Source organism: Callospermophilus lateralis, chromosome 2 (genome assembly GCF_048772815.1).
Source record: "Callospermophilus lateralis isolate mCalLat2 chromosome 2, mCalLat2.hap1, whole genome shotgun sequence".
Classification (NCBI taxonomy): domain Eukaryota; kingdom Metazoa; phylum Chordata; class Mammalia; order Rodentia; family Sciuridae; genus Callospermophilus; species Callospermophilus lateralis.
The window spans coordinates 109,489,127-109,515,263 of NC_135306.1; the positions used below are offsets into that span (position 1 = coordinate 109,489,127).

General features: G+C 40.9%; 3 protein-coding genes across 3 annotated transcripts in view; 1 reads left to right on the forward strand and 2 right to left on the reverse strand.

Annotated features, from left to right (window-relative positions):
* The window catches only part of Ube4a (ubiquitination factor E4A), a 34,635-nt gene extending 29,460 nt beyond the window's left edge, over positions 1-5,175 (reverse strand). The window contains exons 1-2 of the mRNA XM_076846355.2: positions 5,069-5,175; positions 115-276 (exon numbers count right to left, since the gene is read on the reverse strand). Of these exons, the coding sequence (XP_076702470.1) occupies positions 115-235 (121 nt within the window). The 5' untranslated portion in view covers positions 236-276; positions 5,069-5,175. The remainder of the gene's footprint in view (positions 1-114; positions 277-5,068) is intronic.
* Positions 5,176-10,205: 5,030 nt separating this feature from the next.
* On the reverse strand, positions 10,206-18,593 carry Cd3g (CD3 gamma subunit of T-cell receptor complex). Its single transcript, XM_076843716.2, has 7 exons — positions 18,533-18,593; positions 14,843-14,866; positions 13,999-14,226; positions 13,059-13,190; positions 11,849-11,892; positions 10,891-10,999; positions 10,206-10,434 (listed from the first exon to the last, which is right to left on the reverse strand). Exons 1-6 carry the CDS (start codon positions 18,585-18,587, stop codon positions 10,934-10,936), a joined length of 549 nt encoding a protein of 182 aa, XP_076699831.2. The 5' UTR covers positions 18,588-18,593; the 3' UTR covers positions 10,206-10,434; positions 10,891-10,933.
* A 1,467-nt stretch (positions 18,594-20,060) lies between these two features.
* Cd3d (CD3 delta subunit of T-cell receptor complex) lies at positions 20,061-24,441 on the forward strand. Its single transcript, XM_076843717.2, has 5 exons — positions 20,061-20,172; positions 22,167-22,382; positions 22,791-22,922; positions 23,189-23,232; positions 23,410-24,441. Exons 1-5 carry the CDS (start codon positions 20,118-20,120, stop codon positions 23,473-23,475), a joined length of 513 nt encoding a protein of 170 aa, XP_076699832.2. The 5' UTR covers positions 20,061-20,117; the 3' UTR covers positions 23,476-24,441.
* The last annotated feature ends 1,696 nt before the right edge of the window (positions 24,442-26,137 follow it).

Here is a 26,137-nt window from a genome sequence, read left to right on the forward strand (position 1 = left end):
AACTTCTGCCCCAAACTTAAATTCCAATTATAAATTAAGTGTCCAAAGATTACTTAATTTGGGAAGACTCCATTCTAGGTCATCTCATCCACTGCTACTGACTCCTTCACTTACCAGATTGCTGCTTCAGCTGCTCTTTTTGGATTGCTGCAAACTGCTTGGCATCGGCCAGGGAGCCAAAAAGAGCAGCAAAGGGGTTACTTGAGATGTTGTTGTTATTCTCCTGGTCTGTCATTTCACTTTAAGGTATCCTCCATCCAGACCTAGGGGGAGGGGCTATGCAAAGAACAGGTGTTAGACTCAGAAGGGCAGACAACATAACAGCTATAACTTACTATCTCCTCCCCACCGCCACCCCCCATTTAAAAAGGCTTTGGCTCAAGATTTGTCCATTTCAAAACTCAAGATGTTTCTGGCAAGATGGTTACAAACCCGACAACTGAACATGATGGTCTGATCTGGGGACAGCTAAAACCACAAAGTCTAAAAAAATGTTCAGCTGGAATGCATTTATCTGTCCAAATGTTTCCATCTGCTATACCTTTAAGAAAATAGGTTAAACAGAATTATTGAAGTGGTAGAGAGAATTTCTATTAACTGTAACAACATGGTACTTAGAAATAATGAGACCTATGGATTTCTAGTAAGTCTCTATGCTGGCAGACTAGTTTTCATTCACATGGAAGGACAAGGTGGAACCCGCTCAGACTTGTATGACTTAAGGTTGAAGCTGGGAATTCCTTAGCTACAAACTCTGGGATTTGGAATGGCAAATCAGGATTGGAACTAGATGAGTCTTTAATATATATTAAGGAATTGCTCTCTCTTAGTGGGCCTAAAACTGATATTTATTCAATTAAAATCTAAAGAGTCTTTGCTTAGGGCTGGGGATGTGGCTCAAGTGGTGGCGCGCTCGCCTGGCATGCGTGCAGCCCAGGTTTGATCCTCAGCACCACGTGCAAACAAAGATGTTGTGTCCGCCGAAAATTAAATATTAAAAATTCTCTCTCTCTCTCTCTCTCTCTCTCTCTCTTCCTCTCCTTAAAAAAAAAAAAAAAAAGGAGTCTTTGCTTAATTTTATTTCTACATTTCATTTATCTGATTTTTTACAATACCATAGAAATAAAAATTTCAACTGTCAGGTGTACTGTGGAACATGAAATTGTTAGATACCTCAAAGGTGTTTAGAAGGGCTGACTTAGCCTGCATTTGTACTCTTCTGATTACATATCCTCATTCAAGGTCAAGTGGACTCAGTGGTTCAATGGGATGTACAGAGCTCTCTGAAAGGCTTTTCCCCATAAAAATGCAAAACTGAAAAGGGTGGGAAGAGACATAGGGCATGAATATTCTGCTTATAAGGATGTTGCTACAAGGACAGGGCCTTAGAAAGAATGTGGGCAGGGGTATAAGAAAAAAAAAGAACGTTTGATCTACTCTTAGTTTATTGAGGAGAGACTCCTTATAGAATCATATTAACAAAAGCTAAAGCAAATCATAAAGTTACCCTTAATTACTAAAGGAAAAGAGTTTATAACATTTCTGAACAGTTCTTCACATCTTCTGCTATTTTTCTGCATAAGAGCTAATGGTTAATTAGCTGTAATAACAGGCAGAATGTCTAGCCTCCTTGCAGTATGATGTAGGACTCTACTGCCTCAAGGAATTGAAATGTCAGCTACTGCTCTCTATGTATTTTATTTTTTGCCATGTATATTTTAATTAATTAATTAATTTTTGTGCTATTGGGGATTAAACCTAGGGGCCCTCTCCCACTGAGCTACATCCCCAGTTCTTTTTACTTTGAGACAGGACTTGCTAAGTTGCCTGGACTGGCCTTGAATTTGTGATCCTCCTGCTTCAGTCTCCTGAGTTGCTGGGATTAAAGGTGTGCACCACTACATCCGATTTACCATGCATATTTTATTTGAGGTAAATGTGAAAAAGGATGCCTATTTAGTGTTGGAATTAACAGTAGTCCTCAAGATGGCTTTCCCCCATATAACCACTGCATAAGCTTAATTATCACTTTTAATTCAAGTGGAGGTACCATAAATTGTCTCACTGTTAGTTGGCTAATATCAGAGATACCGTGCATTCCAAGGTAAAGTAGTAAGTAGCAAAAAGTGTAGTAAGCTTCTGGGTTTTTTTGGTCTCCAAAACAATGTCCTGTTTTTTCAAATGACACCCTCAAATTTTTCTCTGGATATTCATTCCACTCAGTTCATGGGTTCCAAACGGGTTGTGTATAGGATGTGTATAGGAGTCTGGTCTTCTTTAAAGAGTATGGCCAAAGTGACTGATCTAAGAGTTGGCATAAGACCTTATCAAGGCCTTTAAGAGTCAGTGAGCACCAGCTTCAGGCCTTTAACTGAACCTATAGAAAAGGGAACTCTTTCTTTCCTGTCTGGTTGCTAAACTTGTAAGATAAAACCTAGAGTTGCCATCTTTACAATATCTAAAAAGGCTGATCTTACTAAATGAACAAAGAGAAAAACAGTTGAGAGATGGAAAGAGAAAGCTTTCCACACTTTTCAGTTATAAAATTCAATAAATTCCTCTAAATTGCATAAACCAATTTGAACATTAAAACAAACAAACAAACAAACAAAAAACGCTGAAGAGTCCAGATCATTGCAAAGAAGATGCACCATCATGCAGAAAGGAATCTGAAAGCCAGGAATATAGAACATATGGCACAGGCTCTCAAGACCACACACAGAAATAGAGCATTTATCACCATAAATGGCATTATGTCCTTCTTTCTCAACACTTCTCTGCCCCATTATATAGAACTTTTCTATTACAACTTTATCTACATTTTTTCCTGAGAGTTTCAACTTTCTATATTGTATCCCTAAGCAGATTTTCTGCTGTACTAAACTGTATGTACAGGTTCATATCTGATTAATTTTTCTTCATGTTGGAATTATACTTCACAATCACAAAACCCTAAGTAGATATTTACTGAATGACTCAATCTGACATGTAATTATTCCTGAACCCCTTGTCATCAATAGCATTACTCATGATCCTACTTCAAGGTTAAGGGCTTTACTACTTGTCTTGGGAATGCAGTGGAAGGCAAGTTACAGACCAGGCACTGTGGCTCTTTTGTTTCTAAAGATGTGTAGAATTAAGAATGAAAATATATATGTTATCTCAAATGTCTGTTGAAAACAAAAAAGGTTTATGCCTACCTCTCTGAGCAACTTACTTCCTCCCTTCCTCTTTCTCTTTCTTTCTTTCTTTTGGTGGTGGTGGGGTGGTGGTAGCTAGGGATTTAACGCAGAGGCACTTCACCACTGAGTTACATCCCCCAGCTCTTGTTATTTTTATTTGGCAACAGGATCTCACTAAATTGCTTAGGGCCTCATTAAGTTGCTGAGGCTGGCCTTGAACTTGCACTCCTCCTCTCTCAGCATCCTAAGTTGGTGGGATTACAAGTGTGTGCCTCGGCACCTGGATAAGCTCATCTTTTTCATCCTCGGCACCTGGATAAGCTCATCTTTTTCATATGTACTTAATATCTATGCAAACTCTTCATAGAAAAAAAGGCTAAACTGCATTAACTGCTTACAGGAAAAAGGAGGACTGATCGCTTGAGGAGAACCTTTGTGGAGATACTGGCTTAGATTTATTCAATGAACTTACAAAGTAAATAAGAGTACCTAGATATCACCCACTCCAAAAGAAAGTCTTTTAAAATGGAACCTTGATATTTTGTTTTAGTATTCAATAATGCCCTATTTTAATCCTCTTATTTTCAATTTCCATACAGAGATACAACACTACCCTGTTGTCAGTCTTTGGCATGGTACAACTAATAATCTTCAGAAGCTTTTGAATTTGATTTTGAATATTTCTGAATAAGTCCTCCTTGAAAACAAATTTTACAATGTATACCCACTGAAAGGGTCTACATCTATATATATCTACCTCTGGTTCTACAGAATTCTTTCACCCTCCCCAGAATCAAGTTTGTTTATAAGCAGTGCTAATAATCCTTTAATGGCCACTGTCAGCTCTTGTGAGCACCCAAATGTTTTAAAACCTGAGTTGACACTATTTTTAAACAGAAATATTTGAAACACTTCGTAAAACTTGAATTGTTAAAATCAAGGCTTGTGAGCGCAGGTGTAACTCAGAGGTACAGTGTTTGCCTAGCAAGTGTGAGACCTGGGTTCAATCCTCAACACCACAAAATACATACATAAATACATACATACATATATAAATAAACAAATCACACTCTTTTAAGTCAAGCCTGTAAAGTCTCTGTTCTTACAAAGAATAAACAATACATCAAATAAAAATAGGTATAAAAAATGCTACCAGTGTAATATATTCTACCCAATAATACTTTCAGGTGATGCTAATGTAGCAACATAGCCTTTTAACACATCTGTATGCAAGCTAGAAAGACCTTATCAAGTAAGAACTGTGGTACCCAAACAGTTAATGATGGTGAAGCGAAAGACATTTCTGCTCTGGACGTAAAAAACTGATCCCAAAGGGAATACCCATTAAACATTAGCTCCTGAGCTGTGATCAATTTTAAGACTGTCCTCTGAACCCAAGAAAACATGAAGCAGAGTGCCAGGAGCCCATCACTTGCCTTAAGAACTATCAATATCTTGCCACAAGTACTCAACTAGTTTGATCACTGTGTCTGGTGCTTAATTTAACTCTCTTGGCATATGGCTATCTATTGTTTATTTTATATTTTATCCCTCCGTATTCCATAAGGGATTCACTGGGAGGAGGGAGACCCACCCTCAGGGAGCATGTTTTAGAGAAAGGAAGTCAAAAGATATACAAGGACAATATTCTGGCCTTTTCCAGGAGCGGTGTTGCAAAGCGGGACAGAAATGTGCTGAGAAATTAGAAATTGGAGCAATGTAAGGGTTTCCGAATCAGGGTCAAAGTTCACGAAGGGGAGAGGGTCTCTGGTTAGAAGAGCACAGGAGAAGGAATTTGGAAGAGGCCTGTGCTGGCATTCGACTGGGAGAAAAGCTGCCACTGAAGACTCAACGGTCCCCTACCCTCAAGCTAATTTCTCTCTTACCAGAGCCTGAAGGGCCAGCAGCGACGACACGACAGTCTCAGGGGCCAAAGGGTTCCCACTTCCGACTCAGCATGGCAACCGGAGCTGACATCATCACTAAGCGCCTAGGCGTGTGGACTGTCACCTCCGCGCCGGAAGCGGGATGCGTCCGCCCTTGCAGACAAATGGCACGCAAACACCCCCACTGCGCACGCGCTAGCTTGTTTGAAGCCTGCTGGGGCGGGGCGGAAGTGGCCGAAAATGGCCCTGGGATCGGGTTGGGGTCGGAGGTGGGGTCTGTTGGGCGAAGTGGTTTGGAAGTTAGTGGTATATGAGGGTGGTCTTTGGAAATCGTAGCATCTAGCGCAGATGTAACTTTGTGATCTCTGGCTCTGGTCGTAAACTCTGTAGGGATTTTCCCACTGGTACCATACCTTTCCCAAGCAGCTTCTGTAACTTTTCGTAGATTATTATTTGTGAAGCAGTAACAATGACAGCAATAACAACTAAGATTTGAGCATGTACAAGTGCCAGATAATGTGCGATTTTTTAAAAAAATGGATTTTACAGTGGCAACAGCATACAATCCACAGGTTCGTTTTGAAATATGCAAGAGTAATGGGAGCTGCATACTTTTAAAAATAGAAGGTCTGTGCAAGTGAAAAGACAATTCATAGAATGAGAAAAATTTTGTAAGCCATATATGTGATAAAGGATTAATATCAAGAATATATAAAGAACTCCTACAATACATTGACAAAATACCAAACAATCTAATTCACAGATGGGTGAAACACTTGATTAGATATTGCTACAAAGAAGATACCCATCATCAGTAGTCATTGGGGAAATGATGATCAAAACTGTAATAAGATACTGCTTCACTACCACTATTGATGGGTTTTATCAAAAAAATAGAAGACAGATGTTGGTGAAGATGTTAAGTTGGAAGCTTATGGAATTCTGATGGGGATGTAAAAAAATGCACCACTTGGAAAACAGTTTGATGGTTTCTCAAAAAGTTAAACATAGTATTATCATATGACCCAGCAATTCCACTTCAAAACAGATGCTCAAAAGAATTGAAAGCAGGGACTTAACTGGCACTTGGACACCCCTGTTCATAGTGGCATTATTCATAATAACCAAAAGAGAAAAAAAAAAAAACCCTGAATGTCTACATACAAATAAATGATAGACAAAATATATAAATACTGCAGACTATCATTTGACCTTTAAAAGGAATAAATGCATGCCACCACATGAATGGACTTTGAAAACATCATGCTATGTGAAATTAGCCATGTATGACAATTCTATATGTTTCAACTTACATGTAGTACCCATAATAGACAAAGTCATAGAGTCAGTCAGTAGAATAAAGATTACCAAGGGATGGTGGAGAAAGGAGTGGGTAATTGTTTTCTAATGAATACAGGATTTTTGTTCAGGATGATGAAAAAGTTTGGAAACGTATATTGGTGATAACTGTACGGCAATGTGAAGGTATTTAATGTCATTGAATAGTATACTTAAGACTTGTTAAAATGATAAGTTTTATATTATGCATATTTTAACCATATACACACAAAAAGCATTATGCAGTCTTTAGAATGCCTACACTGTTCTGGTTCCTTGAGATAACATAGTGAAAAAAAAAAAGCCCAGTTTTTTTTTTTCTTTTTTTTTTAAAATTAATTAATTAATTTATTTTATTTAGTTTTCGGCAGACACAACATCTTTGTTTGTATGTGGTGCAGAGGATCGAACCCGGGCCGCACGCATGCCAGGCGAGCGCGCTACCGCTTGAGCCACGTCCCCAGCCCCCCACTTTTTTTTCCTTCCTGAAATTTATAATCCTTTGAGAGTGGAGTTGTAACATAGTATTTAACTGGGGATGCTGCAGTAGTAGAGCCCTTGTCTAATGTACACGAGACTTTGGGTTCAATCACCAATACTGCAAAATAAAATAAATTAATGGGTGCAAGATAGATTATTCAATAAATATTTCTGGAATATCTAGGCAGCTATCTATCTGGCTTAAAAGTGGGTGCTATGGGACATGCCTGTAATCTAGCTACTAGGATTGCAAGTTCTAGGCTAGCCTGGTCAATTTTGTGAGATGCATTAAAATTAAAATTAAAAAAGAGCTGGGGATGCTGGTCGTGGTAGCACACGCCTGTAATCCCAGCAGCTCAGGAGGTTGAGGAAGGGGGATCATGAGTTCAAAGTTTCAGCAATCTAGTGAGGTCCTCAGTAACTCAGCGAGACCCTGTCTGGCACAGTTCAAATATTTTAACAATATATGATGTGTGGAGTAACAAGCACTTTTGTTTATTGTTATTGGTAGTGTATATTAGTATAACCTCTATGAAGTACACTTTGTCAACATTTAATAAAACTACAATGCAAATGCATGATGGTTCAACAATTTCATTTATTTGTTCTTGTTATAAATAATCTTTAAGCTTGTTCAAAATGACATTTATCATTAGAGCTAAAACAATAAAACACTAAAAATTATAAAAATAAGGCAGGAGAAAAATCTTAGTGATCATGGATTTGGCAAAAACTTCTTAGAGATGATATCACAAATATAATCATTAGAGCTGGCGTCTAGCTCAGTGGTAGAGTGCTTGCCCAGGAGGTACAAGGTCCTGGATTCAATCCTCAGTACCTGGGGGGCAGGGAGCGGGGAAATGCAACACAGCTAGGTGCAGTGACACACGCCAGTAATCTCAGTTTCTTGGGTCTTTGAAGCAGGAAGATTGCAAGTTCAAGGTCAGTCTATGAAATTTAGACCCTTTAAAAAGGGGGATGAGGAAGGCTGAGGGGTATAATTCAGAGTGTTGGCTTGTACCAATATGTGTGAGGCCTTGGATTTGATACCATGGAGGTAAGTGAAAAGTGCTGGATTTGGTGGTACACTCCTGTAGTCCCATATACTTGGAAGACTGAAAAGGAAGATTGTAAAATTTCCTGGGCAATTTTGACAGACTCCATCTCAAAAAATTTTAAAAAGTGCTGGGGATGTAGCTCAGTGGTAGAGTCCCTGGGTTCAATTCCCAGTACCAAAAAAAAAAAAAAAAAAAAAAAGGAAAAAACTGCAGAAAATATTTCCAAATTATGTATTTGATAAAGAATTTGTATTAAAAAATATGTAAAGAACTTTTTCAACTGAATGGTAAGAAGATAAACAAACCAATTAAAAATGGGCAAAAGATCTGAATAGACATTTCACTAAAGACATATGAACAACTAATAAATTCATGAATAGATGTTTATTAGCCATTAAGACTATGATATTGCTGGGTGTGGTGGTGCATGCCTGTAATTCCAGCAGCTCAGGAGGCTGAGGCAGGAGGATGGCGAGTTCAAAGTCAGCCTCAGCAAAAGTGAGCTGCTAAGCAACTCAGGGAGACCCTGTCTCTAAATAAAATACAAAATACGGCTGGGGATGTGGCTCAGTGGTTGACTACCCCTGAGTTCAATCCCTGATACCTACCCCCAAAGGCTATGATATTATTTTATATCCACTAAAATAACTATTTTAAAATGGACAGTGATATGGGCTGGGGTCATGGCTCAGTGGTAGAGCACTTGCTTAGCATGTGTGAGGCAGAGGGTTCAATTCTGAGTACCACATATAAATAAATAAAGATCCATTGACAATTAAAAATATTTTTAAAAATGGACAGTGATAAATATTGGTGAGGATACAGAAAAACAGTGGCTCTCATACATTGTTGATGGGAATGTAAGATAGTTTGGCCAGTTTGGGGAAAAAATTGGCAGTTTCTTAAAATGTTAAACATGAATTTGACATGTAATCTAGAAATTCTTCACTTCTAGTTATCTAACACAGAAAATTGAAAACATATTTACACAAAGAATTGCTTGAGAATGTTCATATTAGCATTATTTATAATAGGCAAAAATGGAAACAACCCAAATGTCCATTTATTGGTGAATGGATAAACAAAATGTGGAGTATCCATAAAATGAATTTCAGCAATAATGAAACAAAATTCTGAAACATGTTACAACATGGATGAACCCTGAAAACATACTAAAGGATATAAAGATTTCATGCTGTCTGATTCCATTTATATGAAATGTTCAGAAAAGGCAAGCCTAAGAGACAGAAAAGCTGGGTGTGGTGGTGCACGCTGCAATCCCAGCAACTCAGGAGGCTGAGAATAGAGGATGGCAAGTTTGAGGCCAGCCTCAGCAATTTAAGTGAGGCCTAAGCAACTTATTGAGATCTTGTCTCAAATAATAAACAAAAATGGCTGGGGGTGTTCAGTGGTTAAACGCCCCTGGGTTCAGTACCTGGTAACAAACAAACAAAAAACAAGACAAAACTAAACAAAAATCAGAAAAGATTTGTGGTTACCTGGGGCTGAGGGTGAGAACAGAGAGATGGCAAAACGGCACATCTTAAGAGAATGATGTTATAAGGAAATGTTCTAAGACTGAATTATGGTAATGGTGAAGGGTAAATTTGCTAAAAATTCTGAGAACAGGTGAATCACTTAAAAATAGGTGAATTTTGTGGCACACAAATTTCAATTCAATGCAATTATTTTAAAATGACAGTAATATATTAGCCATTGTAGCACTGTTTTAAGAGAAAGATTAGAACCAACTTAAATGTCCATCAATAAATGACTAAAATCAATCTATACGATGTGACTGCATTTTATAGTTATTTTTATTTGGAATATATAATCTTAAGGTTTTATTAGGGGAAATGAAATATGTCTAGTATGGTATCATCTATGTGAAAAATAGGGGAAGGGAAAAATGTGTATTTGAGAATTTTCTCTTTAATGCCCAGAAGATACACACACACACACACACACACACACACACACACCCCTTTGGGAAGCTATATAAGAAACTGGTTTACCTATGGAGAAGGCAACTGGTAGATAGGAATGCAAGTGAACACTGCATGTTTGAGCCACATGAACTATGACCTATACAAAAACTCAGTAAAAATTAAAACTTAAAAAAAAAAAAAAACCTGTTCTAATAGAGGGGTTATTTTTTACTTTCAATTTACATTTTTACCAATAGGTGGCACTCTTGAAACACCACATTGTACTTATTTTTACCCCCCTCCCCACCCCCCCACCCCGTTTTAACCCAGGGTCTCATAGAGTTCATACATGCTAGACAGATAAACAAGTGCTCTATTATTGAACCATATCTCCAGCCTTGACTTTTATTTTGAGAAAAACCCAAATTTGCTCTGGTGGCCCTCCTCTTGGTTTGTCATCTCTGCAATCCTGGAGTTTAGAATTAGGGCTGAAAATCTCTTTGCTGAGAGCTCTCCAAAATGTATTGCTTTGATTCTGAGAACTCAGTAGAAGGGAGAATACCTGGATTAAAAAAAGAAAAATTGCAATTGGTTGGAAAATCAAATAACACTTTCAGTAAGCCCCAAATAATAATGGGGCTATTACTGGCATCTGCACAGGACAACCCAAAGAATCAACTACCCCAAAATGCTAATAGGATGTGGAGAGACACTAATAAGGTTAATATTTAGCATCTCTGTGGCTTGAGGCCCTGCTCTAAGAGGATTTAGCTACACACAGCATTCATATTTTCTTAGGTCAAGGCAACCAGTACTGGTCCCAGTATTTGTAGATAAGGGACTCCACAGTCAACTGCTTCTCATGCATCTCTCTCTCTCTCTCTCTCTCTCTCTCTCTCTCTCTCTCTCTCATACACACACACACACACACACACACACACACACATCTTTGTAGCTGCTTGGGGAAGAGAGTCATACTTGGCAGCAATTGGGGGAGAGGAGATGTAAAGGCACTTACTCTGAACTGGTGTTGAAGAACCACCTATTCTTGAGTCCTGAGGTCACTTCTTCCTTTGGTGGTTTCCTTGAAGACGGCTGTACTGGTCATCTTCCCGATCCTTGAGAGGCTGAAGAGGACAGCAAAGTAGTAAACCCATCTTTCCTACCCACTCTTAATTAATATGGTGCATACTGATTGAATTATTTTTCCTTCCTCTTCTTTCCTCCTCCTCCTCCTCTTCTTCTTTTGGTATTGGAGATTTAATCCAGGAGTGCTCAACCACTGAGCCACATCTCCAGCATTTTTTAATTTTAAATTTTTTAAAAGACAGCCTTTAAGTTGCTTCATGTCTTTCTAAGTTGCTGAGGCTGGCTTTGAACTTGAAATCCTTTTGCCTCAGTCTCCTGAGCTGCTGGGATTACAGGTATGTGCCATTGTGCCTGGCTTGTCTATTTTCTTCTTTTCTTTCTTTCCCTTCCTTCCTTCCTTTCCTTCTTTCTGGTTTGAATCCAGTGGTGCTCTACCTCTGAGCTACATCCCATTCCTTTTTGTTTTTTTATTTTGAAATACAGTTTTGCTAAATTGCTGAGGCTGGCCTCAAACTGGGATCCTCAGCTTCCCAAGTCTCTGGGATTACAGGTGGGTGTCACCATGCCTGGTTAACTGAATGCTTTTTATGTGCAAGGATATGGAGTGGGTGCTTTATGTTCCTAGGGGCCAAAAGAAGATGAGGAGAGGGAGGCTCTGTGTATAGCTTCTTTATGTGTCCCTCTCAGTATATTCTTCAACTTTTCCTCAGTCTCTTTCAGTCCTTCTCTTTATTTTTCCCATTCTGCTCAAAAGGACAATCATCTTATCATTTGGTATGCTGTAAGTGGTTCATTCTCTGTATAGTAGTTTCTAAATGATTTGCTTCTCTCCCCAAGTTTCCTCCCAACTAATGATGGCATTGTGTCTTTCATTCCTTATCCCTTACCTGGTAAAGCTGGTCATTGGGCAACAGAGTCTGCTTGTCTGAAGCTGCACAAAAAATAAAATATACATACATAAGAATGATAAATTGACATTGGTATTTTGATAAAATTTTCAATCTCATATTATTTTTTTTATTTCTTGGAAGGATAAAAACAAAAGACATACTTGTGTTTAGTATTAAAAATATGGTCCATCTGGGAATGGCAGTGCATGCCTAAAATCCCAGTGGTTTAGGAGACAGGCAGGAAGATCATGAGTTCAAAGTCAGCCTTAGCAACTTAGCAAGGCCCTTAGTAACTCAGGGAGACTCTGTCTCTAAATATGAAAAAGGGCTGGGATGTGGCTCCATGGTTAAGTGCCCCTGAACAAGAAAAAAAAAAAAAGACCATATTCACCCAATGGAATACTAAATAGTATAAGAATCAACAATATACAAGAACATGGATAAATCTCATAAGTGTATTTTTGAGTGAGAGAAGCCATGCACAAGAATTCTTATTGCATGAATTCATTTGCCTAAAGAACAACCACAATGAAATAGGATACATTGATCTCTGTTGTTAGAAGTCAGGATAGTAGCGGGGTAGTGGGATGGGTGTGGTTGAAAATGATCCTAAGAGGAGCTTCTATGGTGTTGGTGATATTTTCTTTCTTTCTTTATATTTTTAAAAAATTTTAGTTGTTGATGGACCTTTATTTTACTCATTTATTGGTATGTGGTACTGAGAATCAAACCCAGTATCTCACACGTGCTAGGCAAGCACTCTACCACTGAGCCACAACCCCAGACCAATACTTTCTTTCTTAAACTGGGTGCTGGATGCATGGATGTTTGTTTTGTTGAATGTTTTCAGCTGTAAGCTTGTGATTCACTTTTCTATATGTAGGTTTTACTTCAGTAAAGAGTTTTCAAAAAACACAGAGAACAAATCAGAGGAGGTTGGAACAGGTAAATATACTGGGGTAACACCAAATGTCTCTTTCCTACCTCACCCAAGTCTGCACATTAGCAACATGTGCCAGCATGGTCTCTGTTATTGGGTCTATTTTGGTAGGAAGGAAAGGTAAGGTCTTGGGTGGTTCCACATCTCAGGTAAGAACATTTTTTTACCTCCTCATTTTGTTTTTGTGGTGCAGGGGATCTAATCCCGGGACTTATGCATGCTAGCCAGGTGCTCTACCATTAGGCCATACCCTCAGCCCTCTTTTACCTCTTGACTGGCGAACTCCGTCCTGTCCAGCAATAAAGTAGACTCCAACAGCAAGGAAGAAAATGCTGATGATTTCAGCGAAGATGAAGCCAGATACGGTGGCTGCATTTAGCTCAATGCAGTTCTGACACACTGGGGGAAACCAGGCACAGTGAGGGATGAGCCTCCCATAGGGTGTGAGTGTTGTTCTTCCTGGATCTTTTTCTCCTGCCTACCAGCAACAATGCTTCTGTCTGGGGCGGCAGGCTTCTCCCTCTGTTAGAGGTATGGTTAGGGAAGATCCTTGGACCAAGAACTCAGTGCTTCTCTATGTTCCTCACTGAGAAGTCCTAGGGAAGCCCAGGAACTATGTGGAGTAGAAGAAAACCCAGGTCCTGTTCTCCCCACCCTTGTATCCCTCCCTTCACTGCTGCTCACCTTGTAATCTTCCTTACATTCCCACTCCCCCGCCCAACTCAGTTTACCAGTGTTGCTAAACTTCTCCAATTCATGGGGCCCAACCAAAAGTAAGCCAGCGTTTACAGGACTAATTATGCTTTTCCAAAAAGATGAGAAAACTGTCTTGTTAAAAAAGCAGCGCCTGTAATCCCAGCGGCTTGGGAGGCTGAGACAGCAGGATTTCGAGTTCAAAGCCAGCCTCAGCAAAAAGCGAGGTGCTAAAAGTAACTCAGAGAGACCCTGTCTCTAAATGAAATACAAAATAGGACTGGGGATGTGGCTCAGTGGTGGAGTGCCCCTGAGTTCAATCCCCAGTACCTACCCCCCAGCAAAAAAAAAAAAAAAAAAAAAAAAAAGAAGAAGCAAACTGAGATGAAGAGAAATGGCTATTACTGTAGTCAGTGTTCAGTATCTATTTCTACCTTCATCCTAGACAGTAATCTCACCAGAAGAGTAAGCACCACTTAATTTCACAACAAACAAACAAAAGGGGATTACATACTTCTATAATAAACTTGGAATGGCCTTGAAGTGTACTCTGATCCTCCACACCAATATATCCCTTGAGGGTCTTTGACATTACTTCCTATATTGAATGTTTTTTCACTTGTATTTTGGACAAGTGTATTTGGAGAATCTTTAAACCATTGTATGTATTTGTCGGTCAAGTCACAAATCAGAAGTACTGAACCATCTTCTCGATTGTCATTCACTTTTATCAGATGTTTTTCTGAAAAGGAAAAGCCCGATATTCTGTTAAGGGTCTTGCCTCTCTCTCTACCTCAGGGTACCAGGAGAAGACCTTTAGTGTAGTAATAAAGTTGTGCCTCAAACTTCAATGTGTAGTCCTAGTGAGGAGAGATTCTGCATTATAAACATACTCCTAGGTGATGCCAATGCTACTGGCTCACAGGTCACAGTTACATGTGACCTGTCTATTTACCAGGTTCCTCTTTCTCCTGCAAGGACCAGACATTGCTTATCTATAGGAAAGCTGCCCAGAACAGGTTGCAGCAGGGCTGATTTGGTTGATAATGGAGATAGCAGCTATCTCTCACCCTTCACCTCATCCTTTCTAAAACTGTTTCCTCCTGAGGGACTTTTTATTTTCAGTATTGGGCATTAAATCCAGGTGTGCTTTACCACTGAGCCACATCCCTTTTTATTTTTTATTTTGAGACAGGGTCTCACTAATTGCTAAGGGTCTTGCTAAGTTGCTGAAGCTGGTCTGGAACTTGTAATACTCCAAGGAGTTGAGTTTAGAGGTGTGCACTACTTCTGTAGCAAGTCACATTTCTATGAATTTCCTCAGAGTTTGGGGACAGAAAGAAGTCTTTTTTTCCTACCTTTCCTTGACTGGGCCACAGCACCTGTAGACAACAGAGAGAGGATCAGGTGGGCATGGAGTTATTGTGACGCCCTGAAGTATTCTCATGGTCATTTGAGGTCAAGATCAAGAGGGATTCTAACCCATGGGAATGACAGAATCTGTTCCCACATTACTGAATGTAGCCTAAATTACTGAATTGAAGTCAACATTATAATGAAGAATTTGTTTGGTTTTTGTCCCAGATTCCTGGATGGGAGTTTCTAGCCCTTGGAATTCATGAGTGATGCAGTGCATCTGCTATTCTTGGTACCCACTTGGGCTGTACTTGAGCTCATGCTAAGGCAATGACTCAGGATGGGCCTGGTCAAGACCAACCATATGGGGCTTTGAAGTCACTGCTGCCAATCCTGGGAGGGGAGTGGCTGAGATGGAATTCAGTTAACTGGCCAATGATTCAATCAACTGTAACTCTGTGGTGGCACCTCCATAATAACGTAATGGAGCTTCATGGTTGCTGGGAAGGTGATGGGTTCTGATTCCCCAGGGAGAGGCCATAGACACTTTGTGTTCAGAACTCCCCAAGGCCTTGCCCTCTCTGTTTCTTTCAAATATATATATATATATATATATATATATATATATATATATATATATATATATATATTTGCTGTAACAGTAAGCAAAATACTTTCCTGAGTTCTGTGAGTCATTCTAGTACATGTTCAAACATGAGAAGTCATGGGAACTCTCTGGATATACAGCTAGTTTGTCAGTTAGTGAGGTCTGGGGACTCCCGCATTTGAGGGAATACCTTTGCAGTGAGGGCAATTTTGTTGGCAGCTGTGCTCTTAACTTGTGAGATCTGCCATTAACTCTGGGGGGTTAGCATCCAAATTGTATTGCAGTATATGTAAAGGTATTGACTATACAGCCCAGAATGTTCTATTCTGTTAGCAACTAAAACCCTATCAAGGGGTAAGTGTGGCCAAAGCCTTTGAAGTTGACTTATTTCTAAAATCTTTTTTTTTTAAATGCAATTTTTATTTGTATTTTTTAGTACTAGGTATTTAACTCAGGGGTTCTTGGCCACTGAGCTACATCTATAGACTCTTCTTTTTTTTTTTTAAGAGAGAGAGAATTTTAATATTTAGTTTTCGGCAGACACAACATCTTTGTTTGCATGTGGTGCTGGGGATCGAACCCAGGCCGCACGCATGCCAGGCGAGTGCGCTATCGCTTGAGCCACATCTCCAGCCCTTATTTCTAAAATCTTGGCAATCTTTTTCTTATAGAGACCCTAAAAAGTGAGTTTATTATAGAAACCCTGAAAAGTGAGTCCTAGGAAAGTGAGCTATTCAATTAGCCCTCAAATCTCTCTCCATAACAGGTTGCATGGTAGAGTAGTACAGAGAAATAGCTCGGGAATTAATTCAATTTGATTTAATTCAAACATTTACCGAGCATTATGATGACCTAACATGATTAAGTATTGTGAAGGAAAAGGGTGGTGATGTCAAGAACCAGTTGCTCTTCCAAAGAATTTAAGATGAAGTGGAAAAAATAAGCATATGTAATTAATGTAATAGAACTCGTAATTTATCTTTTAGTTCCAATATGAATGCATTTGAAAAGAAATAGAAGCTGTTGTGAGAAATTTGGCTGAACCCTGAAGAATGAAACTGTAAGAATTCATTAGACAGAGAAAGGCATTTTGGGTAGAAAAAAACAGGTGAGTGAAGATCTAGATTTGGTAAAGGACAAGAGGAACAGTGTGGCTAGAGTTAGAATGTATGATGAAGAGAGCTGGTCAGGAGTCAAAGTATGATAGAAATTGCTGGAAGGAGTCAACTGTCTTAGAATTTTGTGCAGGGCTGAACTGCTTATGAATGGTCCCCAACACAATGCCTACACATGGTAGGAGCTTCGTATTGTTGGACAAATGCCTGAATGCATAAAGGAGTAAATGCAGAAGAAAGGCATAACAGTTAAATAGATTTCTTAGCAGCCCTTCTCCCCAAGAATTGATCACCAAAGAGTCCCTTGCTTCAAACTCAGATTCCAAAGGAAGGAAATGGAACTATTGCTGATGTTTGTTACATCTCAGTGTTGCTTCCTTTCAGAACTTGAGAGTTCCCATAGCAAAATTTCTGGATTGATTGTTAAGAGAACTGAGCCCAGAGGGTTGGAGGCCTTGTTCTAGAGTGCACACACAGCTCAATGGTGTCTGAGCTGGACCCGGAGTTCACATTTCTATTGCTTGATCCAAAGCTCTTTTCACTATATGCAGCTAGCTCCCTCCAGCTCCAGGGCTGCCCTCTAACCTGTGTTACCTCACTCTTTATCCCTTTTCTCTCAGAAATAATTCCACACTCTCCCTGTCTTCTTAAGTTTCCCACTTGGCTATCATCAGCTCAGTTTCAGCGGGTGATATTGCCTTCCACTTAGTTTTTTTGAGAACACAGGTCCTGTAGCCTTTTCTCCAGCTTCTTTCTCTTTACAAGTCTCCCAATGGCCAAGCCATCTGTATTTCCTTTCTGCTAGTCCGAGCAGGTAATATTGCCTTACCCTCTGTGCCCTTGTCTCCCTTCCTAGCTCTGTACTTCCGACATCAACAAATGTGCTCAAGTTTCTCTTACCCTCAAAAATATTTCTTCTTAGACTGTACTTTGACCTCTGCCTCCTGCTCCAGCTCTCCTGCCTTTCATTCAGTTTCTTTCAAGAGTAGTCTATACTCACTGCCCTTTGTCACCTGCCTTCATCCATTAGGTTTTCACTCACACTATTCCACCAAAACTGTTCTTATTTAATTACTCATGACTTTTATTTTGCCAGATCCCACAAACCTAAATTTTAAATATGTTCTTATGTGGTTGGACTCTCGCTAAGAGAGTCATACTCTTGGTAATTCTCTCCTCTGGAAGCTGTCTATACCATGCTTTGTACTCTTCTGATTATTTCAGGTCCTTGACCATTCTTTCATTACTTTCTTGAGTTTTTTTTTTTTCTCCCCTCTAATTATCCCATAAGAGTTGGTGTCTTACAGTTCCATCCTGACATATCACATGGTACTTGTGCAATATCAATAACTATAGTGGTTTTGGGTTCCCCCCATGTGTTCAGACTCCAGATGACCATTGGATATTTTAAACTGGATATTCATTAAGGCAACCCTGTTTGCATCTTATGCTCAGTATGGCAACATTGAAATTTAACTTCTCTAATTACACCATAAGATTTTAGAGCAGAAACTTTTTATTTATCTTTTTATCCTTCTGCACTATCTGCCCATTTGGATCTTACCCATGCTTGTTGACCAGTTGGCCAATTGACCAAGTGAGTGAGTGAGTGAGTGAATGCTTCACAGGTCTACTGCTAAGCCCATCTCTGAATCAGAGAACACGTACCTTTCCCTTTCAGTTTTCTTGCCTGTGCCCTTTTGAGCTACATTCAAGCATAAGATGGCGGCAGCAGGGTCTTCTCAGTCAAGCCCTCTATTTTGATTTCTCAGAGATAAGAACCCCTTTGAGACATTACTTCTCTCTAGATGAGAACAGTAAGAAGTTTCATTTTTGCCTTTCCTTCTTTGAATTCCAGGGTGACTGCTGAGGTAGGTTCAAGGTTAGGATTCCAGTAGCCCTGCCTTTCTGGTGATGGCCTCTACCAGTGAGCCCTTCCCCAGGTTGCCAGACCCCCTAGCGGCTCTTACCTTGGAGAAGAATGATAGCCAGGATGAAGTGAGTCAGACCCTTCCCCTGCTCCATGTCAGTTTCTACTCTTCTTGGCAGAAGTGTGGAGCAAGCCTTAGCAGCCAGCCAGCCTGAGCAGCAACTGGTTTGGCTCCGCCCAGCACCTAGGGCCCCTGCACAAAGGCAAGAACCCAGCGCCTCCACCCTCTACTTCAAGTGTGGGCAGCAGGGGCTTTCTCAGGGCTGCAGGTGCAGACAGATGCCTCTTGTTTTTCTGTTAAGGAGTACAGAGGAGGTGGTAAGAAGGGAGAGGGAGAGAGAACTGAATTTCCACTCAGAGACTTGGCTTGCCCTGAGAACCCCTTTGGATGCTAGGTTGTGGGTATGATCCTGACCTCTTTTCTTCATGAGAGAGATAAACATCCTGGTTCCTGTCGTTGCTAGGATTGCAGCCAGTTGTCACTTGATGCTATAACTAATGACTTTAGGCGGGATTCTCAGGTGCTTGGAGCTGGAACTCATGTGCAAAAGCACCTCTGACTAGGCCTTCATTCAGGAATTTTTGTCACTATTTTTTTGAGATCATCAAAGTGGTGCCTGCCTGGAAGAGAGTAGATGGGAGGATTTCAACAGGACTGCCAGCACATTTCCAGGGGTAAGGCCTGGATTGAGTTTCCAGAATCTGAGATCCCTGTCTCCCTCATCCAGTCAATCAGTGACCAACAGAAATTCACAGAGCTCTGTTATGTGCCTGTCACAAAATCCCAGCAGTGAGCAGGACAGACATGGCTCAGTCCTATTGTAGAAGTATGGAGTTTCAGATCCCTTAAGGTCACAAGGGGAAAAAGTACATTGTCTCCTGGGAAGGCTTAATTTTGCCAGAGAGTTGATTATGTTGTTATTAATAACTTCCTCTTACGGAGCACATCTGATGTGGCAGACACTATACAAACACCTTTTTTTCAAATCCTTATAATGATACTGAGAATGAGGCTCTGGAGAATTCCATGCCTGGCTCTCGTAGTGGAGCTGGGATTCAAGTCTCTGGCTGGCGATGCTCTGAAGTCCAATTTCCCAGTGGCTAGAAGCTGTTCCATCTGGTGTCCCAGTCTGCCCAGGGAAGGGTCCTGAGAAATACCAGAAATGGGAGGAACCTAGCTGATAGGATTGTACAATGGGGGTCATACCTTCTCTCAAGGGGCTGTGAGAGGTGGCAGTTTTTAACTAGTAAGTAAATGTAGTTAGGTTGTCAACAGGGACTGTGAAGTTCTCATTTTTCACCAATGACTCAGGAAAGGTTGTCCTAAATCTCCATTCACCTCCTAGAAGTCCAGGCAACCTTCTCTATATTCTCTACTTTGACTTCCGTCCCAACCCCAAGCTCCCTGCTCAGAGAAAGAACAATTTGCAACTGCTTCCTTCCTACCCCACCCCTGACCTACTCCTTTCATCAAAGGCAGAGAGCAGAGAGGCAGACATCTTACAGTTCCTCCCCCACTCTTTACTTTTTCCGCATACCCATGAATCATTTGGGGGAAGGTATCTTTCACTCTGGCTGGTAGTTCCTTGACCTGGCTCTGTCTGCTGGGTGAATTCTACCAAAAAATGGAACTCAGCAGGTTTCTGTCCCATCTGATACTGGCTGCCATTCTCCATCAAGGTAAGTAAGGCTTCTCCAAGCAGGTGGCGGAAGGTCCCTGCAAAGGATATTACTACTGGGAGAGAGGTCCATTGGAAAGTGCTTCTCAATGTTGTTCCATTGAGAACAACACCCTAGGTGTCAGGAGGGCAGGGCTGAGAAGTAGAAAAGAGGTGCTTAGCTTCAACTTACTCTAGCCAGGGCACATGTTGGCCCTAAATGTCTCTCTTTAAAGAGCTTAGGCCAGAGATCTGTAGGAAATTGTTCAGTATGTGTGTGCCTTAGTGGAACTATGTGCACTCCTTCCAGTATTTTCAGGGCTCTTATTGATTTGTCCATCATTATATGACCATCTGGAGTCATGTTCCAGGACTCAGGGGAATGCTTTAAGAGAAAAATTAATTTTAGGTTGAGAAAGCAGAAGGGCAGATTGGTGTGTGGAGATCATTACATGGTCAATAGTATACCAATACATCCCTGTTTGTTGTGGTTTGGGAGATTGAACCCAGAGGTGATCTAACAGAGCTACACCCACAGCCCTTTTTTTAATTTTTATTTATCTTAAGAGAGGATCCTGTTAAATTGTAGAGGCTGACCTTGAACTTGTTGTTCTTCTGTCTCAGTCTCCTAGCAGCTGGGATTACTGGTGTGCTTCACTGCACCCAGCTCTTGTCTTAGGTTCCTTTTAAAACAGAATCACAGCTGCTTAGGAAGGTGAAGGAGGAGATTTCCTTGAAGTAGGAGAATTTCAAAACCAGCCTGGGCAACATACTGAGACACTGTCTCAAAAAAAAAAAAAAAAAGAAAAAAAGTAAACTGAAATGGAGCTGGGGATGTAGCTTAGTGACAGAGCACTAGACTAGCATGTGTAAGGCCCTGGGTTTAATCTCCAGTACCACAAAACAAAAGAAAACAAAACAAGAGAACTCTGAAAATTCCATGTCCCAGAATCCTCTTACTCTCAGGAAAACTGGGTTAAATAGTCATCCTAATTCACAGCAACCCTGGAACACCCAGCAATTCTGCTAGAAACAATTCCAAAGAAGACATGGCTCTAGGAAGTAAAGTACTTGATATACACATGTCTCCTTGAGTGTGCACACATATACTCCTGACTTGCTTCAGGTGCAGGAGAAATAACTATTTTCTAAGAATGTTTTTATATCCAAATCCCTGAGTATGAAGCTCAGGGAGAACATAAGTTTCACTTTTCCCTGGGATGGGTATTATAGATTCCAGTGCCCTTGTGGAGATGCTCTCAGGCTGTCAAAGAAATTCAGTGGCTCTAGAAAGGATCTGGACTCACCTCTGGCCTTAAACTCCCCACAAGATTTGTGTGTGAAGCCTTAATAATAAATTTGATAAATATTTTTTTTCTGTCCTTCTTCTCATAAGCAAGTGTGAAACAACTGAAAATCTTTACATGGGATTTGCTCTCGTAAATCTGGATCGCTGGGCTGGTAGTTTATAGCAGCAACTGCCCACTCCAGCCATCATCTAAAGCCTGGGGAAGGCTTGAGGAGTGAGTGCCCCATTCCTCTGGTGGATATTGGGGAAGAGACAAGGGGGAGGAAAGAGGATGAGTCGTTGAAGTGGTAGTGTTATAGGGGATTGATGGGGGAGTAGAATTAGAAGACTTCTAGTAGAATAATTGCAGACCTCTCCAACCTGGGAACATTCTTGAGCCTTTCCAAGTTTCCTGGGAACTGCAGCAGTCTATTCTCCCCTCCTTCTAATCAGTGGTCTGAATGCATTTTCAGGAAGGTTCTTGGATCAACCCAGCTTCACGGCTTCTTCTTTTGCCCCAAGTCCCTCAGGGCCTGCTCTCTGCTTCTCCTACGGCTTCATAACCTTCCTGATCTGCAGTTCACTTCCTGAACTCTTTCTCTTATCACTTCTGCCTCTCTCATTAGAAACCATGACTATTCTGTACTCCCAAAGTGATCCTCAGCAGAATAGGGGTCTGGTGTAGACCAAACAGCTGTCTCTGATTATGGTATTTTTCTTTCCCTTAGTGAGCCCCTGGAGTGTGAGACCCTCTGTGCAGGAAATTGAGGACAAGGTGCTTTTGCAATGCAATTCCAGTGTCATGTGGCTAGAAGGCACAGTGGGAACAGAGTTAGCAGTCAATAAAAATCTGGACTTGGGAAAACGCATCCTGGACCCACGAGGAATGTATGTGTGTGAAGGGACTGACAAGAGGAAGTCCACTGTGCAAATATATTATCGAAGTATGTGCCTCCTGGATCCATTGGATTGGAATGGCGGGCCTCTGAAATGAAACAATCTGTTCTCTAAATAAACTGGGGTTACTCTTGTAATGTCATGAGTCAAATCTGGAGGTCTTCAGAGAGGGAGAGAGAGCTTGATCCAGCAAGGCAGAGTGGTAGGGGCCTTGTTACCACAGGCTTGGTTGGCAGAGGGATTTAGCCCATTACCTAGTTTAAGGTTCTATCAAGCCGAGATTACTTCTTGGGTCTCTTCGGGAATTCCTTGGGATAGGGGAGAGATGGATATAGCAAGGCCATCAGTAGGATCTTAATGAAGTTTGGGTCTTAGTATGAGGGATCCTAGGGCTGCCACAGGAGGCAGATATGGTTCCCGGATCTTGGAAACTCTCTACTCCTCCTCTTCCCCAGTGTGCCAGAACTGTGTGGAGCTGCACCCAGGCACCCTGGCTGGCATCATCGTTGCTGACATTATTGCCACTCTGCTCCTTGCTTTGGGAGTCTACTGCTTTACAGGCCATGAGACTGGAAGGCTCTCTGGAGGTTAGTAGAGAAACAGAGAATATGAATCAACAAACTCATGCTCCTTCTGAAGAATGGGGCTGGTGGTAGATTTGGTCTCATCTGGGGGTCATTCTTGCCATGTTCTACCACTGGATATTGAAAAAACTTGTGCACCCATATTGCTCAGGTAGACTTTTGAGGGCATGGGAGGATATGACCAGCTGCAGACCCCTCTGTAGCTTTCATGGGTATCATTATCCCTTCCCCCCTCACCCCTAATGATACTCCTTCCCTTGTTTTTCTAGCTGTGGACACTCAAACTCTACTGAGGAACGAGCAGCTCTATCAGGTGAGCCCTGAGAGGAGGGAGACAAGATCAGGAGGAGGAGTGAGTGGGAATGGAGAAGCTGACACTATGTGTCATGTGCATTTGTGGAACGTTCAAGAAGGAAGCCTTCATTGAGGGTGTCTGGAGAGGGCAGAAGAGCTTTGACCCTGTCTCACAGTCTCCCTTTTCACCTCTTAGCCTCTCCGAGATCATGATGATGGTCAGTACAGCCGTCTTGGAGGAAACTGGGCTTCGAACAAGTGACCCTGAGACCCAGTGGCTTCTAGAAGCATCACTATCAACTGTGCCTTCTCTCTTTGCTCAGCCAATAAAGATGTCCCCTTTAACCCAGCAGGTGCCTGCACTTTTCAAGGCTCTGAGGCAGGGCATGGGAGTTGTCCTGACTTGGCTGGGATTTGGCCCTCCCTGCCTCCCTTCATCTTTTCCCTTCCTCTGTCACACATGGACACTGTGAGGGGCCATCTCCCACCCTGGAACCCATCTTGTTGCTAGTCCAGTGGGCTTCCAGGGTGAAAGGGTCTGTCCTACCATCCTCCTCTGCCACTTGTTGACTCCAGTCCCTTATCACAAGCCTGTCACACTTTTAGCTGCCTCACCACGGATGAGGGCTGGCTGCTGTGTTTAGGAGCCAGTCACAAAGAAGTTTCCATGATGTCACAAGTGGGGGTGGCAGAGACATCAAAGGACTCATTTTTCTCCAAAACTCACAGAGTGTTGTGTGTGACAAAGTCCCAGTGCTACTAAGGGTCTGACCTTGGCTTTAGGACGCTGTTGAATAGTAGCCAGAACTGTGAGGAGGTCTCAGTCCCCCTTTTCCCAGCATACCTATCTTTCCTTCCTCAAGACCTGTCTTTACTTGCAGACATTCATTTCATCAGAGACAGAATAAAGTTTCAATGTACACATGCTTCATTCACAGGCATGTTTTTTTCCTTGCTTTTAAATTCCAACCACTATAATTCTCCCTAGATCCTCCTTTCCCACTGAACTCCTCTACTGTGGGCATCCCTTCCTCGGCCTGTATTTCCCCTACACTTTGGATCCTTTTCATGCCCTGCATGCTTCCTTATACCTTGCTTTCTTCAAATTTGCTTATATCCCACATCCACCAGTTCTCAACACTGGCTACATGTTGGAATCTCTGAGGGAGTTAAAAAAATATGGATGCCTGGATGCCACCTTCTAAATTTACAGATCTGGGTTGCAGATGGGCCCTAGGACTTAAAAAATTAAGTTGGGGTTGTGGCTTAGTGGTAGAGCACTTGCCTAGCATGTGTGAGGCACTGGGTTCCATCCTCAGCATCACATAAAAAGAAATACATATAAAAAAAAAAGAAATACATAAAATAAAGGTACTAAAATTTTTTAATTGCTACATAATAATTGTAAAATTTGGGGGATATTGCACAATGTTTCAATGCATGTATACGGTGCGTACTGATCAGATGGGGGTAACTGGTTTACTTATTGCCTCAAATATTTGTCGTTTCTTTGTGTTATGAATATTCAAAATCCTATTAGCTATTTTAAAATATATAATTAAGTATTTGTCAATCCTAGTTATCCTACTATGCTATAGGACATTAGAAATGATTCCTCCTATCCAACTGCACCCATTAACCATTCTTGCTCCATACCTGCCCCCACTGCCACATGGGCCCCAGGTGTTTAAAAGCTACCTACAGTGATTCTGATGTGAAATTGAGGTTTAGAAACACTTACTACCCTCCATCTGAGCTTTTTGGAAAATTGTGTCCCTTCTGGGCTTTCTCTTTCTCTCCTCTCTCTCTCTCTTTTTGTGTGTGTTCCTCTCTCTTTTTTTAAACAACAGGAAACAAGAATAAATTGTCCATGGGGCTGTGGCTGTGGCTCAGTGGTAGCGCACTTGCTTGGTATGTGTGAGGCACTGGGTTCGATTCTTAGCACCACATATAAATAAATAAAATAAAGGTAATCGGCAACTAAAAAAATAAAGAATAAATTGTCCATACTTTAAATATGAAATGCATTTTTTTTTGTGTGTGTGCTGGGTATTCAACCCAGGGCCTCATATATGGTAAGAATGAGCTCTATCACTGATCAATTTTGCAAGTTTTCAAGGACATACCTATATATGTACTTGTGAAATATCAACAATCAAGATAATGAAAAATATTCGGCACCCTGAGAAGATCCTTCTCCTCATTTCTCTTTCCCCAGGCACCACTGATCTGCTTTCAGTCACTGTAGTTTTCATTTTCCTAGAGTTTTATATAACTGAAATAATATATGTACCCTTTTTGTCTGGCTTCTTACACTCAGCATAATTATTTAGAGAACCATGCATTTTGTTGCATGCATTAATAGTTCATTCCTTTTTATTGTTCAAGAGTACTCACTGTGTGGATATACCACGGTTTGTTTATCTTTGTACCTATTGATGGTTTTTTAGTTGTTTATTGGTTTAGGCTATGCAAATAAAGCTGCTATGAACTTTCAGATGCTAGTCAATATGCAAAATATATGCTTTTTTTGTATAAATGACGGGGATATTCTTTTTCTTTTTGGTACCATGATTGAACTCAGGGATACTCAACCACTTAGCCACATTCCCAGCCCTTTTTGTATTTTATTTAGAGACAGGGTCTAACTGAATTGCTTAGCACCTCACTTTTGGTGAGGATGGCTTTGAACTCAGGATCCTCCTGCCTCAGCCTCCTGAGCAGCTGGGATTACAGGGGTGTACCACCCCGCCCAGCGGGGACATTCTTTTTTAAAGAAAGTTGTTTTGACTGCTCTAGATTCTCAGCTCTTGCATTTGAATTGGCTTTTCAATTACTACAAAAATGCCTATCTGGATTTTGATCAGGATTGCATTGAATTTACAGATTGATTTGGGGAAAGTCAACATCCTAACAATATTGAG

Coding starts and splice junctions, on each gene's coding strand:
- Cd3g (XM_076843716.2), bottom strand. CDS start 18,587: ATGGAGCAGGGGAAGGGTCTGACTCACTTCATCCTGGCTATCATTCTT. Junction 11,893..13,058: donor CGGAGTTCGCCAGTCAAGAG/GTAAAAGAGGGC, acceptor TTTTTTGTGCAG/CTTCAGACAAGCAGACTCTG. Junction 11,000..11,848: donor CCAATGACCAGCTTTACCAG/GTAAGGGATAAG, acceptor TGTCCTCTTCAG/CCTCTCAAGGATCGGGAAGA.
- Cd3d (XM_076843717.2), top strand. CDS start 20,118: ATGGAACTCAGCAGGTTTCTGTCCCATCTGATACTGGCTGCCATTCTC. Junction 20,173..22,166: donor GGCTGCCATTCTCCATCAAG/GTAAGTAAGGCT, acceptor TCTTTCCCTTAG/TGAGCCCCTGGAGTGTGAGA. Junction 22,923..23,188: donor GACTGGAAGGCTCTCTGGAG/GTTAGTAGAGAA, acceptor TTGTTTTTCTAG/CTGTGGACACTCAAACTCTA.